We start from the raw sequence: 18,765 nt of genomic DNA on the forward strand, positions 1-18,765 counted from the left end.
TTACTTGGGAGTCCCTAAGCTTACAGAAAGGGCCTATAAATAACTTTAGGTAACTGCCCCAACTTTAATTAACTGCCTCCTGTCACATATCTGTTTTACGACAAGGGGTCTAGAGCAAAATAAGGATTCAGGCTAACAGACCCCCGCCCATACCTACATTTGGGTAGTCATGTCTCCCCGGGAGAACTGGTGCCACCTTTACCTGTCAATCAGTATGTAACTGCTTCACCCCCATCCCGCCAACTATGTAAGTCCCCAGAATAAAGGACCTGGGGTTCTTGCCACCCTTGCTCTTGCTTCTTGCCACCCTTACCATGCCCTGAACCTATGCCTTTTGCCCCGACTTTGGCAACTCTTGTTCTCTTCCATGAGAACGTATCACTAATAAACCCTGCTTGCAAGGTAGTAGACTTGCTGATCTGTAATTCTTTTTTTAAAATATATTTTATTGATTATGCTATTACAGTTGTCCAATTTCTCCCCCCTTCACTCCCCTCCACCCTGCATACCCTCTCCCACCCACATTCCCCCACTTTAGTTCATGTCCATAGGTCATACATATAAGTTTTTTGGCTTCTACATTTCCATACTATTCTTACCCTCCCCCTGTCTATTTTCTACCTACCATCTATGCTACTTATTCTTTTCCCCCAGTCTCCCCCTCCCACTCCACTGTTGATACCCTTCCATGTGATCTCCATTTCTGTGGTTCTCTTCCTGTTCTAGTTGTTTGCTTAGTTTGTTTTAGGTGTAGTTGTTATAATAATTGTGAGTTTGCTGTCATTTTACTGTACATATTTTTTATCTTCTTTTTCTTAGATAAGTCCCTTTAACATTTCATATAAGGGCTTGGTGATGATGAACTCCTTGAATTTGATCTTATCTGAGAAGCACTTTATCTGCCCTTCCATTCTAAATGAAAGCTTTGCTGGATAGAGCAGTCTTGGATGTAGGTCCTTGCCTTTCATGACTTGGAATACTTCTTTCCAGCCCCTTCTTGCCTGTAAGGTCTCTTTTGAGAAAACAGCTGACAATCTGATGGGAATTCCTTTGTAGGTAACTACCTTTTTTTCTCTTGCTGCTTCTAGGATTCTCTCCTTCATTTTAATCTTGGCTAATGTAATTATGATGTGTCTTGGTGTGTTTCTCCTTGGGTCCAACTTCTTTGGAAGAAGAGCTTCCAAAACTAATCTCTGAGCTTCCTGGACTTCCTGGAAGTCTATTTCCTTTGCCAGATTGGGGAAGTTCTCCTTTATTATTTGTTCAAATAACTTTTCCACCTGTTGCTCTTCCTCTTCCCCTTCTGGTACCCCTGTAATTTGGATGTTGGAACATTTAAAGATGTCCTGGAGGTTCCTAAACCTCTTCTCATTTTTTTGAATTCTTGTTTCTTCATTCTTTTCTGATTAGATGTTTCTTTCTTCCTTCTGATTCACACTGTTGATGTAAGTCCCAATTTTTTTTCCCATCACTATTGATTCCCTGTACATTTTCCTTTCTTTCACTTAGCATAGCCTTCATCTTTTCATCTAATTTGCATCTAATTTTTTCATCTAATTTGACACAAATTCAACCAGTACTGTGAGCATCCTTATTACCAGTGTTTTGAACTGTGCATCTGATAGGTTGGCTATCTCTTCATCAGTTAGTTATATTTTTCTGGAGCTTTGATTTGTTCTTTTATTTGGACTATTTTTTTTTGTCTTGATGCACCTGTTACATAGTGAGGGCCAGAGCCTTAGGTGTTCACCAGGGCAGGGTAACCCACATCGAAGGGTTGTGATGCTGTGCATGGGGGAGCGGTCTGAGAGGAAACAATGGCACTTGCTCCACTCTCTGCCAGATTTCAGTCACTTCCCCCACTTCCCACAAGGATATTGGGCCCTTCTGGTGCTGACCCCTGGGTGGAAGGGGCTGTGTATGTTCTAGGACCCTGTGGGTCTCTCCAACAAACTCCTCTGTGAGGCTGGGAGTTTCTCCTATAGCTGCCTCAACCCCCACAGGTGTTTTCCATCAGTGGTTTGAGGCTTTGAGGATTTCCCCACACTGGGATTGTGGATTGTGTGGTCCATTCTGCTCCCCAGTTTCTCATGGTTTATCTGCACTCGAATGTGTGACCACCCAGTCCACCAGCCACTGCCTTGCTGGCCAGCTGCAACCTTGTGCACCATGCCCAGTTCCACAATTTGCTGCCTCACTGATCTGTAATTCCTAACTGTGTTGGCGAGAATATCCATTAACACCATCATTCAGCTATAGGATCTTGTCCTAACTCTTTATTGTTTAAGTCAATGGTCAGTTGGCCTTTCAGTTATTTGCATCTCAGTGCATCCTTCCTGATACAGAATTTGGTGCCAGGAATAGAAGTGATGCAAATAACAGGTTGTATGGGGACCTCCAACAAGGTATGTCCACATCCTACTCCCTGGAATCTGTGAATGTTACCTTATTTGGAAAAGGGGTCTTTTGTAGATGCCATTAAGTTCAATTTTATTATTTGCATGTTCAGCCAGATGTTGAAGAGACACAAAGACATTTTAAAAATTATTTTCACACTTGCCTTTATTATATGGCCATTCCTCAAGATCAAAAACATCTTTATTCAATAGGATTTCATATGACCCAGAAATTTAAGGTATTAAAAAAATTAGTTCAATGAATTATTTAACAATGTTACTAATTTCAGAAATTTATTTTTCTATAACAAAAATCCTACACTGGGAATCTGAACACCTTTTATCTTGGTCACTCTGCTGGGGGGCTTTGAATTGGCCACGTCCTGCTCTGAGCACTAATTACTTCCATGGAGCTATCAGCAGTTCCCAAGTGCATCAGAATCGTCTGTGTTCTTGTTACAAATACAGATTTCTGGGCCCCATCCCAAGTCTACTAAGTCATATTTTCTAACATCAAGGCCTAGGCATCTCATTTTAATTAACTGCATGATTATGACATACAGACAGTTTTGGGACCCTCTGAATTAGATGACCTCCAAGACTCTTCACAGCTCTAAAAATGTGACTTTCTGATTTATGTTTCTTTTATCACTGTTTGTCCATCTTCACTACTACATACTGTGCTAAAAAAAACACACACACACACAAAATAAACCAAGACTATGATTGAATCATTTTGTAACCTAGTAGCTACACAGTGCCTGGTATGTAATAAGAACTCAATAAATATTTGAAGAATTATTCATAGTAATTAAATAAATGCATATTATTTTATGTGGGCCCCAATCACCTACAGATAGAGAAATCCAAATAGAAAATATTCTAAACTTTCCCTGTTTAATCATGTACTCCGTCTGTCCTACCACACATTTCAAATAACGGGTTGTGTGTAAGAGGTTAATGCATCTTGAGAGACCCAATAAGAAAGTGGTTGAGACTCGCCTGTGGGCTGGATTGTGCCACAGTGTTTCCCAATGGCACCGACCACTAAGGGAGGGTCATAATTCAGCAGGAGTTAGTTATCGTCTCCTTGACTTTCCCAGGTCCAGAAAAAGCCATATACTGATCAGATGACAGATATTCTTGGGGCCATCCTGCAGGTCTTTGAACCTGCAAAGGCCATCGCAGGTTTCTGTGTGGCCCCAGGGATTGGGAAGAGGTCCTCATCTTCTATTAGAAGTTACCCATAAATTCACCAGCAATGTGTGTCAGCCAAGCAAAGTGTCCCCAGAAAGTCTGATGCCACCTTTTGTGACCTCAGAGTTCCTTCTCCCAGATCCCTTCTGGACACTTCACTGACCACCCTTTGGGCTTCCCCAGCTCAGGCACTGTCTGCTGGCCTTGGAAGGTACCGGCTCAGGATGAAATCTGTCACAGGGGTGGGCAACTTAGCCAAGGGGAGGTAGAGGAATTTGGCATCCAGGCCAGGGTTGTAGCGGATGCGTGGGCTCCGGGAAACAATGGCATGTTCCATGCTATTGGTGACATCTCTGAACCTTGGCTCCGCTGACCGAGTCATGTTTGTTAACTTCTCAGTATCTGTTTGGGGGAGGGGGAGAATAAAAGGTTCTATTATTTTTCATTAAGGATGGTTCTTTCTGAATTCCATTCAAGCTCCCTTTCCATCAGATAACTGATCTAACATTTCAGGCAGATCCACCACACCCTCCAGGTTGTCTCTTACACAAACATCCTGTAAATAATCTTATTTCTATTCCTAAATTCAAGAAGTGTGTATTGTACTAATTCAAAAGAATATATCCATCCCTATGTTCATTACAGCATTATTTGCAATAGCCAAGATATGGAAGCAACCCAAGTGCCCCTCCATAGACAGGTGGATAAAAACATGGTGGTACATATCTACAAGAGAATATTACTTGGCCATAAAAAAATGAAATCTTACCATTTGTGACCACATGGATAGACCTATAGGGTATTATGCAAAGTACCCATTATAATATACCATATTTCGGTATTTGTATGATTAAAATGCCCTGCAATTTTACTTATATGTGGAATCTAAAGAGCAAAATAAATGAACAAAGAAAATAGAAACATACTCATAAATATAGAGATCAGATTGATGGTTGTCAGAGGAGAGAAGTTGAGGGGTTGGGTGAAGAAATTAAGAAGTACAAACTGGTAGTCACAAAATAGTCACGGGGACATAAGTACAGCATAGGGAATATAGTCAATAATATTGTAATGACTACATATGGTGCCAGGTGGGTACAGGAAATATCAGGGGGATCACTTGGCAAAGTATATGATTGTCTAACCACTATGCTGTGCACCTGAAACTAATACACAATAGTATTGAATATTGAATATAAACTAATTGAAAAAAAATCATGTGTTGAATTACTACTATTGTGTTAAACTAGCAACAAGAAAACCTGTGCCCTGTTCTGCTGTGCATTAGTTGTATGACCTGGAGCTTAAACTGTCATCATCTGTAAAATGAGGATAATAGTACCTGTCCTAGAGAATAAGAAATATATGCCCTGGCTGGTGTAGCTCAGTGGATTGAGCGCGGGCCTGCAAACCACACGATCGCAGTTCGATTCCCAGTCAGGGCACATGCCTGGGTTGTAGGCCAGTTCCCAGCAGGGGACTCACAAGAGGCAACCATACATTGATATTTCTTTCCCTCTCTCCTTCCCTTCCTCTCTAAAGATAAATGAATAAAATCTTTAAAAAAAACTATCATTAAAAAAAAGAAATATAAATAATAGCAGGTTAGAAAGTGGAGGAGGATGAAATAAAAAACAAATGTATTTAACTGCATAGAAAAATTGGAAGGAAGTAAAATATTGTCTGCCTGTTGGGATTTCTAGTTGCTGGAGGGATTTTTCCCTCCTGCTCACTCCCTAGAGTTCCCACTGCTTACTCCCTAGAGTTCCCAAATTTTCTGCAAAAGCATTCGGGGGGAGAGTGTCATTAGAAAATAGTAACACTGCCCTCACCTTGGTCACAGGCATTGTGGGGTTCAAATGATCTCAGGCATAGACGGGTGCCTGGTAAGGCTCTAACAAATGTGAGGGTATTCTGTTAACACTGGGCACGTGACTGTGGAGGTGGGTACAAAGCACCCAAGTGGTCCAAGCCTGCTGAAGCCCACCACACAAACAGGAGAAAGGCAGGAGATACACTTCTGGGCTCTGATCTGCGTGGGTGCCCTTGGGCTTGTACTTCAGCGACATCTCCAAGCACTCTGAGGGAAGTGGTGCCTGAGAGTCAGACTTTGAGATAAATGATTAAAACTTGAAAATAAAGAGAGAGCTACAGTGGGTTTGACTTTGGAGATGGTCCAGGAAGGCTAGGGATTCACCCCTCTGAGACAGACACTGAGTTGATGAGGGCAGGACAGTACCATTTGAGTATCCTTAACCCTGGCTTTGAGGAACTTGCCTTTCCGTTTCCTAGAGAGAAGACTACTGCAGTGAAAAAGAACAAACGACCTTTTGGGATCCCCAAAAGAGCCACGCTGACTTAAAAGCCAGACTCTCTGTAAAGTGATAATGTTTTAGGATGCCAACACTCTGCCCTCCAATCTTGGGCCTGATCCATAGTCCACTAACAGCAGGTCCAAGCCAGGAGGCGAGTGTCAGGAGACTCATTCAGGATGCTCAGGGCTGAGTACTTTCACTCAGAGCCAGGGAAGGCTGTGTGACCTGAAGAGACAAGGAAGCTGATGTGATAAGATGATTTTGGAACTAGGCTCTGAAAGATTAGAAGGACCTACACAGCCAGTGGGATGGAAAAAGCTGCCTGAGACATGAAGTTGTATAAGGCACATTTGTTCATTGTTCTTTCAAATATTTATGGACCTCCTATTTTGTGCTGGGCACCCTGTTAGACATGAAGTGGAAAGGGGGACAGAGGTACCCATGTAACCGGTCATTCTCCTATATAGTGAAGAGCACAGGCTTTGGATTCAGGCAACAGGGCACACTTGTGTTACTGTGAGAACTCAGCATCAGGGACCAGGCTTTGGCACTTATGGACCCCATAGTTGAGTTTCTGGCCTCTTCTCTTTTGCCAGGGACAACTACTTCAGATCTAGTCCCTCCCCAGGAAGGGAGGGTGCCACGTCCACAGTGGGATCCTTTCCTTGACAAAGTCAGGAGGGGAGGTCCAAGACTTCAAAGAAGCATTTTCCAACCTGGTGGACGTGGCATGGAGGACCCTGCTATACCCATTGTGATTGTTTTTGCTTTGGGGATTTTGACCTCTTCCGCCCTGATTATTTTGAATACCATTGCTGTGATCCAAATAGTACAAGCAGATCTTTCCCTGTTCACTGAACAAAGTAATAATATTTCAGAAAGTACATAGACCCTGTTCACTGAACAAAGTAATAATACTTTAGAAAGTATATTGAGTGATGTGACTACAGATGATTTAGAGAGTTCTTGGAACAAAGAAAGTAACCATAGTAACACACTAGAAGAAATCAGGAAGCAAAATATGAGTATTGGAGAATTAATAGAAAGTTAGAAAAAGCCTCATAAGATATTTTTCCGGGCCATGGTACCTTACATAATGGCCCAAGAAGAGAGAACAAATATCAAAAGAAATAAAAGAATTAGAACCCCTAGCAAAAGAGGAAATAAGGAAGGGCATAGACAAGTACACAGGTCAACCAGGAGGGCATGTTTACCCCCCACCCCAGTCAATTTTAGACATATCTAAAATGCAGAATAAGAATAGGCCCCCTGCAACAGCCTAACCAAGGCAGACAGTCAAGTTCCTGTTCAGACCAAGAAGCATAGTAACAGTAACTGCAAAAGCCAACGAATCCGAAATTGCTTGCCGGCTGAAATCGCTTGCCAGCTAGAATAGTTTAAAAGCTTCAGCCTTACTTTCAGTAAAGGTCTTCAGAGCATCATGTGCCTTGAGCTGCGTAGTTGCCTGATTTCCGTGCCAACTCCTACCTTCACCTCGAGGGGACCCTTAGACCCGCTGCAGCTGGACCGCGGCAGGAGGGGGCCAAAAGGGGAATTTTTGGTAGCCTTCCTGGCAGGGTTGAGATAAATAAAGAAACTTGGCAGGTGACTGTGTTGCTTGTAGGCTGTGGCTCAACTCTAAGCCTATTAGGACGAGAATACTGTGCCCTGTTCACACAGGTGATTCTGTGTGCTACTTCTTTGGGAATGTTCCAGTGTTAAGTGGTTATTAATTAGGGTACATATTACTCCAAGATACCTAATCTGGTCCAAGGTTCACAGGCCTCGGGACTGTTTGATTGGCTATAACTTGCTGGACTGTCTGCCCAGTTGAGCTGTATAACCACTCCTAAATCTTTAGTCTGTCTACACAGTACCTGCCTCCTTAAACACTACCCACCCCCCACCAACACACAGTTCCCATAACCACCAAGACTTCATGCCTTTGTTGTTCCTTCAGTGAATTTCTGCAACAGCCTCTCAGCTGGTCTCTTGTCTCCACCCTTACCCTTCCTACGGCAACACAAATCTAATCAGGTCACTTCAGAGCCGTTTTAACAGGCTCTCCAATGCCTTCAGGATACGAGCCACACTCCTTAGTGTGGCCATCAAAGCCTGTGATCTGACTCCTAATCACTCACAGCCTCACCCCCACCACAATCCCTTCACACTTCTCTCAGGCCAAACTGTACTAGATGATGGCTGAGGTTTAATTCTCTGAATGATTCATGAGAGAGGAGTTATTACACTTTATAAGGAAGAAACTGAAGTTTAGACAAGCTGTGAAACAGCCAGAGAGACGGCTATGATCTAAACTCTGAATCCACACTGGCTCCAAAAGCATGCAATATGGTCGGGCCTTCAAACACTGCTCATGCTCCTCCCTGCACGGGAAGTAGCTGCCATCTCTTCCCCTACTGGTTCACTCTTCAAAGCTCTCTAAACAATCCATTGTCACCTCTGTGAAGGTTTCTACAACAGCAGAAGTAAGACTCTGCACTGTTGCTTTGTTGTTGTTTTTTTAAAATATTATTTATTTATTTTTAGAGAGAGGGGAAGGGAGGGAGAAAGAGAGAGAGAAATAAACATCAATACGTGGTTGCCTCTCATACTGTCCCCTACTGGGGACCTGGCCTGCAACCCAGGCATGTGCCCTGACTGGGAATTGAACCGGCGACCCTTTGGTTTGCAGGCTGATGCTCAATCCACTGAGCCACACCAGCCAGGGTGTTGCTTTGTTTTTGTTTGCATGTTCATTGTTGCATGATTCTCCTGTGGTGTTGTATTTGCTTCTACATCTCCTCTGCTAGACTGATTCCTGGACACTTCGTCTCATCATCTCTGTGTCACCATACACTCCAGTTAAACTGAAGTGAAAATTAGAGTATGATCACCTGGAAATTTTTTTTACCTTAAAGTAGTCAAATGCTGCCTGAGATTTTTTTTCCTGCAATTATGGTACGGACAACATATTACTCAGCACATGGTATTTTATAAACTCGGTCCTTACTATTCTTCAGAATGATAGCAGTTTTTGATAAGTGGTTTTCAGGGGAATTTCTTCTTTCTCCATGTTCTTTTAAGGCCCGGAGAAGATTACAACTTTTGCCTTCACTGAGCCACTTTACATACTAAGAAAACAGCCTAGTGAGGTTTTCCAGTCACAGGCTGAATCTGTGTTTCACCCTAGGCCCCATAACAACCCCATAAATAATTTGGGCCACTCTTTCGTAAGGGAGAGTTTTAGGATGACCTCCTAGAGGATATATATTATTCCCCCTCCCCCCACCCACCCATCTATTTCCCTTGCTAAGAGCAACATCTACAGAGTTTTCTCTGGGGATTCTTGCCTCTCCCTGAGTCTTTTGGTCTGGCAGAGCACACGACCCACCATGAGCCAATCAGATCTTCACATTCCCCTGGCTGCAGTGATGAGCTCACGGTTGGGTACATCCTGCCGTCCTTCTGACTCTGATCCTGCCATCTTAGGTCCATCAAGTCAGACTATATCTTAGGCCTTTTGAGGAGTTATTGAAAGAACTATCCCTGGGAGGAGAGGAGGAGATGCTGCAGCCATGTGACCGCCACAGGGGACAGAGCCTATGATGCTGGAGCCAGCACAAAAGAAGCAGAGCCAAGAAATAGGGTAAAACCAGGTCCTAAAAACATCATTGGTGGACTTGATCAGGCTATGCCCGAGGGCCATCTCCTTCAATTTTTTTAGTCATGAGTATCAAGAAATGCCTTTTCTGCTTAAATAACTTGGGTTGGATTTTCTGTCACTTATCCACTGACTGAAAAATTCTCAACTGATGTAAAATTCTTTGGGCTTTTTTTTCCCTCACAGAATTCCAGTACATCCAGAACTAAAAGGTTACTTTCTTCAAGTAATACTTCTCTGAATATTTTCCCCTAAATCAATGAATGAATAATATACTTCTGTCCACCAGGTTCCTTGAATGATAAACCTAGCACTCATCCAAGATGGCTTCCTCTCCCTCCCAGACTAGCAGACCTAATATACACCTGGCATCTGTTAACTTCTTTCCATTTTCTCCACTTCCTTTGTAGTCCGAGCCAGTGTGAAGTCTAGCCTGGAACACTGTAGCAACCAGGGCAGTCCTTCCTAACTACAAATCAGATCACCTCCTGAGCATCCTCGCTGGGCTTTGGTGCTCTGAGTTCTCCTGTTCCCCTCAGTTCCCTCACACAGCTCCCCACCCTGTGGCATTCTTAAAGTTCCTCTAGAGACTTTCTTGCCTCGGGGCTTCCTGCAAAAACTTCCCTGCCTATCCCCAGTTTCCAGTCTTCAGCAATGCTTTATTTGTTCTTCCTCAAAGTCAACTCAGAGAAGCCCTCCTCTACACCATAGTCTAAACTGGGATCCAACTCCCAGCCCCATTCTTCTCCCACAGTCCTGTGTTTCTTTCCATGGCACTTGTCCACATTTGCCATTAAATGTGTGTATCTATTAAGATCCGTCTTCCCTAATGAGCCTCAAGCTGCAGGCAGTGAGCTGTGAGCCCTGCTGCTCAATGATCCACTCTCACTCACCAGCCCCACATGGTGCCTGGCAGGTGGCAGGCTTCCAATAAAATGTGTATTAAGTAAATAAATGGTTGTCATGGCTTTGGTGTCTTGACTTTTTACTCCATTGATGTATGACGTTTAGGAGAGTGTGCCACTAAAACAAACCCGCCGAGCAGTTAGATACCTGCCATGGATTTGATTGAGTAATTACATATAACCCATCCAGGGTTTCTGGGTGTATTTAAAAAATTCGTCCCTTTGGATTTTGGATCACTACTATCTAAGAATCTCTCTTTGCAATGCAAGAATTTACAGCTTGTAGATGGCAGTGTAATGGAGGGAAGGAGGCCAGACTCAGTCTGAGGGAGGATAAAAACCACTTTTAAATCAAATTGTTCTTACCAGGGATCAGGTAATCTTCTAAGCACTTTATAGACACTAATTCATTTCATTCTCATAACTCATTTCAGATGGAAAAACTGAGTAACTTGCCCAACTCCAGCAAGAGAGCTGAAATTTGCACTCCGGCAGCCCAGTTCTGGAGTCTAAGAACTTACCTGCAGCAGTAAATTGTCTTTTGGGGATGTTCACAGAAGCCAAGTAAAGAGAGGGAAAAAATCTGGGTTAGGGAAATGAGTAACTAGACCACTGAGGTCCAACGGAAGCAGGAAGGGGCTGGGAGCCTGCATGGCTGCTTCACTCCGGCCCAGGAGAGCCTCCTGAACCAGCAAAGGGCCAGCCCTACCTTCCTGGCCAGCAGCCAGGTCACAGAGAAGCACCTGGAGAAATGAGCTGACTGCTAAGGAGCTGCCAGGTAATGGTGTCATTTATAGTGACAGGTCAGAGGCTGCCCACCTTCCAAGGCAGCTACAGAGATGGCTCTGAGGTGCCCGGAGCCAGAGAAATGGAGAGAACTAGGAAGTCTTTTGGATCATCCTCTCATGAAATCAAACCTCAGTTTTGAGATTAGGTGATCTGAGTGAATGTGAGCACTTCTGGTCCTCAGAGTGGCCTTCTCTCTCCTACCATGAGATGCTCTAACAGGTGTTTCGGCCAATTCCTCTTCCACTGCACCCACAGGCCACACCCCCCTCCTCTCAAGCCCCAATGGCCAGGGTTCCAATCACCCATCAGACTGGAAGAACTGCACAAAGTTTTGGGGGCAGCAGAGTAAACATCTGTAATGACCCTCCGCTCTTCACCCCAAACATCTGAGGTTCACTGAAGACCCTTAGCTTGGAGAGGAAGAAGGGCCTGGAGACGCTTCCTTTAAAATACTCCTGTGCTCCTTTTCCTCTTTATTAATTTAACAAGCACTTAGTGTGTACAAAATATCTCAGATATTAATCCTCATAGCAGCCCTGTGAGGTAGACACTATCATTAGCTCCATTTTATGGATGAGAAAACTGAGGTACAGCACTATTAGGTAACGCGCCCGAAGTCTCCTAGCTGGTAAGTGGTAGAGCCGGGATTCAAATCCAGGCAGTCTGGCTCAAGCAGCTGTGTTCTTATTAACCTCTCCATACTTATGTCAGTGCATTTTCACCTGGTTCCCTAGCATAATGACGTGGGGCAGGGGAGTGGGTGCCAGGACCAGGCGGCATCCCTGGACAGCATCTCTCCTAGCACCCCCGTCTCCCCAGCAGCTCTAGTTCTGTCACTGACAGTCGTCCACTTGGTCTCTGTTATCAAATCTCAGCTCTGTTGCTGGCTGGGTGGCCTTGGGCCCTTTAACCCCTCTGAGCCTCCACCCCATCTTCTACAAAATGGAAGTGTGTCAGTGCCCCCCAAGATCTCCCTGTTCCTCTCAGAGAACCCTCTCCCTGTGAAGGAAACTCACAGATACGGAAGTACTCCTCTCCATAGCTATCCCGCGTCTCCTGAGGCAGCTGCTCCCACAGCTTCTGCATGCGCAAGTCCATGCTGTCCTTGCCCAGAATGGATGTCCGATAGTTCCCAGGCTCGATGATGCTGACTTTAACTCCAAAGTAGTGGAGCTCACGCCTGGGAAAGAAGAGTTGGATTTAGTCTGAGACTCTAAGATGACAAAGGGTCACCAGGGGAGGGTCACTTCTGATACCTCTGTAGGTGCTGATCTCCTCAGGAGAAGAGGCATCCTCCCTACCCCTTGCACCAGGCCAGCCTTGGCTTTCATGCAAGTAAACCCTGTTGTAGGGCCTCAGCACTTTCCCAAGCCTGGCCTCTGGGCAATGGACATTAGACAAATTCAGAGAGAGGAAGTTAACAAAGAATCTAGACTAAAGCCTTACCTCCCATCAGGTACCTCCCACTCAGCCCCACAACCAGCACTCACATGGCAAAGGGGATGAGAGGTCAATATAAGGCCTGCGTCCTCCTCGGAGGGTCTCCCACAAGCACATCTATGCCCAGGCCTCTCTGTTTGGGAGACAGTCCCCCCTACTCCCACAGGGCCAAATAGGGGTTTACTTATTCTGGGGCAGCTCAAGGGAAACCAGGAAGATAGTCTCTCCTAGTACCACTTCACCTTTTTTCTAGTCCCTTTCTTCTCTTGGTCCTCAGGGAAAGCCCCCTGAGGACCAGCCTGCTTCCTACTACTGTTTCAGTTTCTTCTCTTCTGGACTCCCCGGCCTCACTGCTGTCATTCTTCCCACCTCCAGCCCTCTCTTCCTGAGGTGACACCCCAGGACTCCCACGCAGGGTGGCTTGGCACCAAGGCTCAGTCACCTGATGCTGTCAGAGAAGGCCTCGACACCAAACTTGGAGACACAGTAGCCACCACCAATGACAGCCACACGACCACCAGAGCTGGACATGTTGACGACCCGGCCCCGGGCTTTCTTGACCATGGGTAGCATGTGGAGGGTCACCTCGATCAGTCCCACCAGGTTCACATTGATCACCTTCACAAAGTCCTCTATTGTCAGCCATTCATTGGGACCACTGGGCAGGCCCACACCAGCGTTGTTCACCAGGGCCCAGAGACCTGCAGGGAGAGGGAGAGAGAGGACCACACGGAAATCACCAAGGCCTCTTACCCACTGCTCAGGGCTGTTGAGGATGGTTGAGCAGGTACACAAAGCATAAGACACCGGGCTGGGGCCTGGGCTGGGAGCTATTACAGCCTGAAGGAAGATGTGCCTTTTACTAATTAGTTTTCCCCAAAGGGGCCTGTTTTCTGATTCAGCTACCTGGGCCCTGTACCAGCTAACAGTCCAGGCTTTAGCTAATGACATCTAAGCTGTTAGCTCTGGGAGAAGAGAAAAGAGATATCATTTTCATACCAAGAAATAAATGTTTGAATTCTTTCTCTCATTATGCTCCCCCCTCTGTATTCCCTAAGTATAAGAGACCTGTTTTTTTTTTTATACACATTACCAAAGTTACTTCATTCATTCATCCATTCATGAACCCAGTGTTCTGTCAGTTTCAGAGGAAAGTGCTAGGGACATGAAGTGAACAAGACAGGGTTTTATCACTCAAGGAGTTCACAAACCAGAGAAGAAATAACATTTATAAATAAATATATGAAGCATTTAAATAATTATGGAAAGTGTGAAAAGGGCTGTCTGAAATCATTGAATTGAGTTGGTATAAATGGAGAGAAAAAAATGCTAAGTATTGCCATTCAGTTCTGCAGAGGCTTGAAGAGCTCAAGTTCTAGTGCTGGTTCCATACCCAGCCTTGGACAAACCCCTTTCTCTCTCTGGGCCTCAGATTCTATGTTGAATGGACTAGAACAATTGTTTCCAGCCTGTGGTTTGCAATTCTGAGCTTCCCAGGCTGTACCTCAAAACCTGCCCAGGGAGGGGAATGCAGGAGAAGCTCAACTTTCATTTGCTTTACAAGTTAAATTCTACCAGGAGGAGGGTGTTTGATGCTTTAAAAAGAAAAAAAAAGGCATGTTGGAAAAGCCTCTAAATGATCCCCAAGAAGGCCCTCCCAGTTTTTCCTTCAGGGATTCTGTGAGCCCCACTGCCCTGGCTCCTTTCCTTCCCCTCCCCCATAACCCCCACCTTGGCCTCTGCAGCCTCAGGTACTCCTCTGGACACACTAACCACTCTTTCCTGAGGGCAGGGCTGGAAGTAAACGCTATACATGGGCCACCCCTTCCCCTGGGGCTCTGGTCCACACAAAAGCCATGCCCTCACCCTATCTTCCTCTTTTCTCCAAGTACAGAGACCCCAGAAGACCAATTGACTGGCAGAACTCAGAACCTGCTCAGGCAGAGTAGACTCTCTTGTCTTACAGAGGAGAGAATAAAGCTTCTGAGACCCAAAGACTATGAAACCTGAATGATCTCTGCCTGTGGGTTAAAAACACACACTCACCACTACCTTTGATGGCCCTGGTAAACAACTTTGCCTGCTAGGGAATCAGGACAATCTTTTTTTTTTTTTTTTCCCCTGAGAAGAGCAACTAGAGAACAGTCAGAGCAGTGCAAAAGCTTAGAGTCAACCTGTCAAGTCCAAAGACTCTCAGGAACAATGAGAAAGTATGCCAGAACCCCCTCCCCCCATTTCCCAATGCTTGTTAGAGCAAGGATGTTGTTCAATGGAGTAGACAGAAAAATGGCCCCCTCAAAGATGAGTCCTTACTAATCCCTGGAACCTGTGAATATGGTGGGTTACATGGAAAAGAGGAATTAAGGTAGCAGATGAAATTCAAATTGCTGGACTTCCGCCAAGATAGAGGCATAGGTGGAGACGCCGTGCTTCTTCACACAACCAAGTTTAGAGACAACTAAATATTAGCAACAGAAAACATAGCCAGAACACAGAAAATTGAACTTTTCGGAAGTCTGATAACAACAAATTCTTCAGCCTGACGGGTACCAGGGGCGAAACCAGCAGCTGGTGGAGCGGGGTTGACAGGAAAACTCGGTCAGACGGACTCAGGTGCGTGGAATCCAGGCGCAGGGTTGGACCTGGTGGACAACTCAGCGAGCGACCACGGGAAACAGCGAGGGAGCAGGGCTGCGGGTTGACTGTGGTCGCGCATTCGTGCACAGATAGACAAGCAAGGGAGTGGGCGATTGGACAGGAGCCAGCAGGCCCCAGTGGCGAGCAGCAGCAGAGGACGCCGCCATTTCCCCGCTCTGACCCCGCCTCCACATACAGCGTCATAACCCAGTGACCTAAGTGGTCCTGCCCCAGTGAACCACCTAAGGCTCTGCTCCTCACCCAGCCGTACAAAACAGCAGAGGGGGCTGCCATTTCCCCGCTCTGACCACGCCCCCACATACAGCATCACAACCCAGCGACCTGGGAGTCCAAGGCTCTGCTCCTCGTACTTAACGGGCGCGAACAGAACAAAAATGGCTCAAGAAGATCTCAAAGCCCCGGAGCCTATAAATCTAAGCGATGAAGAAATAGAAAAACTCTCAGACACACAGTTCAAAACACTGGTGACCAGGATCCTCACAGAACTGGTTGATTATAGCCACAAATTAGAGAAACATATGAAGGTGAAACTAATTGAAATGAATGGAATTGCACAGGAAACCAATAGCGATGAAAAGGAAACTGGGACTGAAATCAATGGAGTGGACCAGAAGAAAGCAAATAATGGCCAAACAGAAAAGAGTGAAGAAGCAAGAATTCAAAGAAATGAGGAGAGTCTTAGGAACCTCCAGGACATCTTTAAATGCTCCAACATCTGAATTATAGGGGTACCAGAAGGGGGAAAGGAACAGCCACCAGTGGAAAACTTATTTGAACAAATAATAAAGGAGAATTTCCCCAATCTGGCAAAGGAAATAGACTTCCAAGAAATCCAGGAAGCTCAGAGTCCCAAAGAAGTTGGACCCAAGAAGAAACACACCAAGGCACATCATCATTACATTAGCCAAGATTAAAATGAAGGAGAGAATCCTAGAAGCAGCAAGAGCTAAGGGGACAGTCACCTGCAAAGGAGTTCCCATCAGACTGTCAGGGGATTTCTCAAAAGAGACCTTACAGGCAAGAAGGGGCTGGAAAGAAGTATTCCAAGTCATGAAATCCAAAGACCTACAACCAAGATTGCTCTATCCAGCAAAACTTTCATTTAGAATGGAAGGGCAGATAAAGTGCTTCTCAGATAAGATCAAATTCAAGGAGTTCATCCTCACCAAGCCCTTATTATATGAAATGCTAAAGGGACTTATCTAAGAAAAAGAAGTTAAAGAAACGTGAACAGTGAAAGGACAACAAACTCACAATTATTAACAACCACACCTAAAAGGAAAGCAAACTAAAAGGACAGCTAGATCAGGAGTGGAAAGATAGAAATGAAGATCTCAAGGAGGGTTAGCAACAGGGTAGTGGGAGGAGGAGAAAGGGGGAGAAGGTAGAGAAAATAAGTAGCATAGATGGTATATAGAAAATAGATGGGGGGGCAAGAATAGCATGGGAAATATAGAATCTAAAGGACTTGAGACACATGGTCATAAACTAAAGGGGGGGTAATGGTGGGGATGGGGGCGTAATGGTGGGGATGGGGGCGTAGGGTGGAGGGGAATGAAGGGGGGAATAGAACAACTGTAATGGCATAATCAATAAAAAATAAATTAAAAAAAAAAGAAATTCAAATTGTTAATTGACGGTCCTTAAAATGGGGAGATTATCCTGGATTAGCCAGGTGAGCCCAGTATAATCAGAAATGTCCTTCTAAGTGGAAGAGGGAGGCAGAGAGATGGCAGTGTGAAAATGGCTTGGCCTGACCTCACTGGCCTTGAAGATAGAAGAGGGTCATGAGCCGAAGACTGCAGGCACCCTCTAGAAGCTGGGAAAGGCAACGAAGAGGATTTTCCCCAAGAGCCTCTGCAAGGGAACCCAGCTCTGCTGACACCTTGATTTCAGCCCAGTGAGACCCACTTTGGACATTTGACCTCCAGAACTACAAGATAATAAATTTGTGTTGTTTTAAGCCACTAAGTTTGTATTAAATTATTACAGCAGCAATAAGAAACTTATATACCCAGTGAATCATTAACACTAGTGGCTCAGGGCTGAATCTAGGGCACTGGGCAAGCCAGCCTGCTGAAAAAAGAGACTGGTTCTTGCTGAATTATTCATCACTTAATTCACCCAACAAATATCTGGCACCTAGCTAGATGCCAGACACTGTTCTAAATACTAAGGATATGTAGTAAATAAAAGAGACAAAAAACCTTTCCCCCACCAAGCTTTATTTTAGCAGGGAAAATAGACAACAAGTGAGAAAAATGAATAAATAATATTAAATAGGGAATAGTGGTAAGTGCTAAGGGGAAAAATAAAGCAGGTAATTATTGCCTGGTCCCTCCAGGGCTCTCCTGTCCCCACCTGTGGGCACCGACCCTGGACTAGTTCCAGTGGGAGTTAGGACTTCCCCTAGGCTGCCACTTCTACAACAAAGCCGCCCTGTTCTTCCCGTTCCTGTGTCCATGCCCTTCATGCAGGAACCTTCCCCGGGCAGGTCCTTATGCAGTCCTGGTCCATCCCTAGCCTGCAGCCTCCTTTCCCAATAGGAACATCCATTCTGATGTCAGCACTTACTCTGAGTTCAACCTAATATCCATCGGGATGCGAGGAAAAGACAGATATCTCTGTCCTCAGCCTCCTAGCCTGGTGCAGTCAAGGAGAGCAAATGCCTCCACTCAGGGAGTTCAACCTCACGCTCCTGTCTTGCCTTCACCCAGCTTGGTCCTGACAAGAGCTGTTGGCCAGAACCACCAAAGTCCCAGAGAAGCAACTACATCCTTAGAGCTTTGGACATGTAGAACACAGCTTCTCTCCCCTACCTCCTATGGTGACCTCCCTCCTTCCCTCTGAGTATCTGGGAGAGAAAACTTCCTTGGGAAATCAGCCCTTCCTGTGGACAGACAAAACCATGCAATGGCTTCCCATCCCACTGGGCCAGAGCCTCAGCCCCTGTCTCCACATCACTTCTCCCACCCCATCTGAACAACAGGGCCCTTGATAACTGTCCGATGCCTGTAGGAGAAAGACCGAAAAAGAAGGATAAGCTGAGAGAGCTTAAGAACGCAATTCACCCCACCTTGCTCGCCCACTTGGTCCCTCACCCACTGGGCTGCCATCTGGATGCTCTCACTCTTGGTGACATCCAATAGGGTGGTCTGCAGCCGGTAGGAGGTATCTTGCTGTAGCTTCTGGGCGCCCTCCTGGGTTAAACAAGCAGCCAGCACCCGCATGCCTCGATCAACCAGCTGCTTGGCCAGTAGGTTCCCAAAGCCCGAGTCACAGCCTGTGATGAAGACATACTTGTCTGAGAGGTTCCGGACAAGATTGCAGTTCTTGAACCAGCGGTACATAAAAGAGAGGTCTGTGAGAGCCGCCATAGGGCAGGAAAGGGGTGATGGCCAAGA

General features: G+C 45.5%; 1 protein-coding gene across 1 annotated transcript; it reads right to left on the reverse strand.

The window, feature by feature from the left end:
• Nucleotides 1-3,221: 3,221 nt before the first annotated feature.
• SDR9C7 (short chain dehydrogenase/reductase family 9C member 7) lies at nucleotides 3,222-18,738 on the reverse strand. Its single transcript, XM_037163541.2, has 4 exons — nucleotides 18,438-18,738; nucleotides 13,146-13,404; nucleotides 12,280-12,443; nucleotides 3,222-3,995 (listed from the first exon to the last, which is right to left on the reverse strand). Exons 1-4 carry the CDS (start codon nucleotides 18,736-18,738, stop codon nucleotides 3,778-3,780), a joined length of 942 nt encoding a protein of 313 aa, XP_037019436.2. The 3' UTR covers nucleotides 3,222-3,777.
• Between the last annotated feature and the right edge of the window lie 27 nt (nucleotides 18,739-18,765).

Source organism: Artibeus jamaicensis, unplaced genomic scaffold, assembly GCF_021234435.1.
Source record: "Artibeus jamaicensis isolate MK-2021 breed Jamaican fruit bat unplaced genomic scaffold, CSHL_Jam_final contig_233, whole genome shotgun sequence".
Taxonomy (NCBI): Eukaryota; Metazoa; Chordata; class Mammalia; order Chiroptera; family Phyllostomidae; genus Artibeus; species Artibeus jamaicensis.

Excerpts from the sequence above, each read along its gene's own strand:
- SDR9C7 (XM_037163541.2), bottom strand. The coding sequence starts at position 18,738 with ATGGCGGCTCTCACAGACCTCTCTTTTATGTACCGCTGGTTCAAGAAC. Across the intron at positions 13,405-18,437 it reads GGACCAAGTGGGCGAGCAAG|GTCTCTGGGCCCTGGTGAAC; the intron begins GTGGGGTGAATT and ends CTCTCCCTGCAG. Across the intron at positions 12,444-13,145 it reads GCCTTCTCTGACAGCATCAG|GCGTGAGCTCCACTACTTTG; the intron begins GTGACTGAGCCT and ends CTTCTTTCCCAG.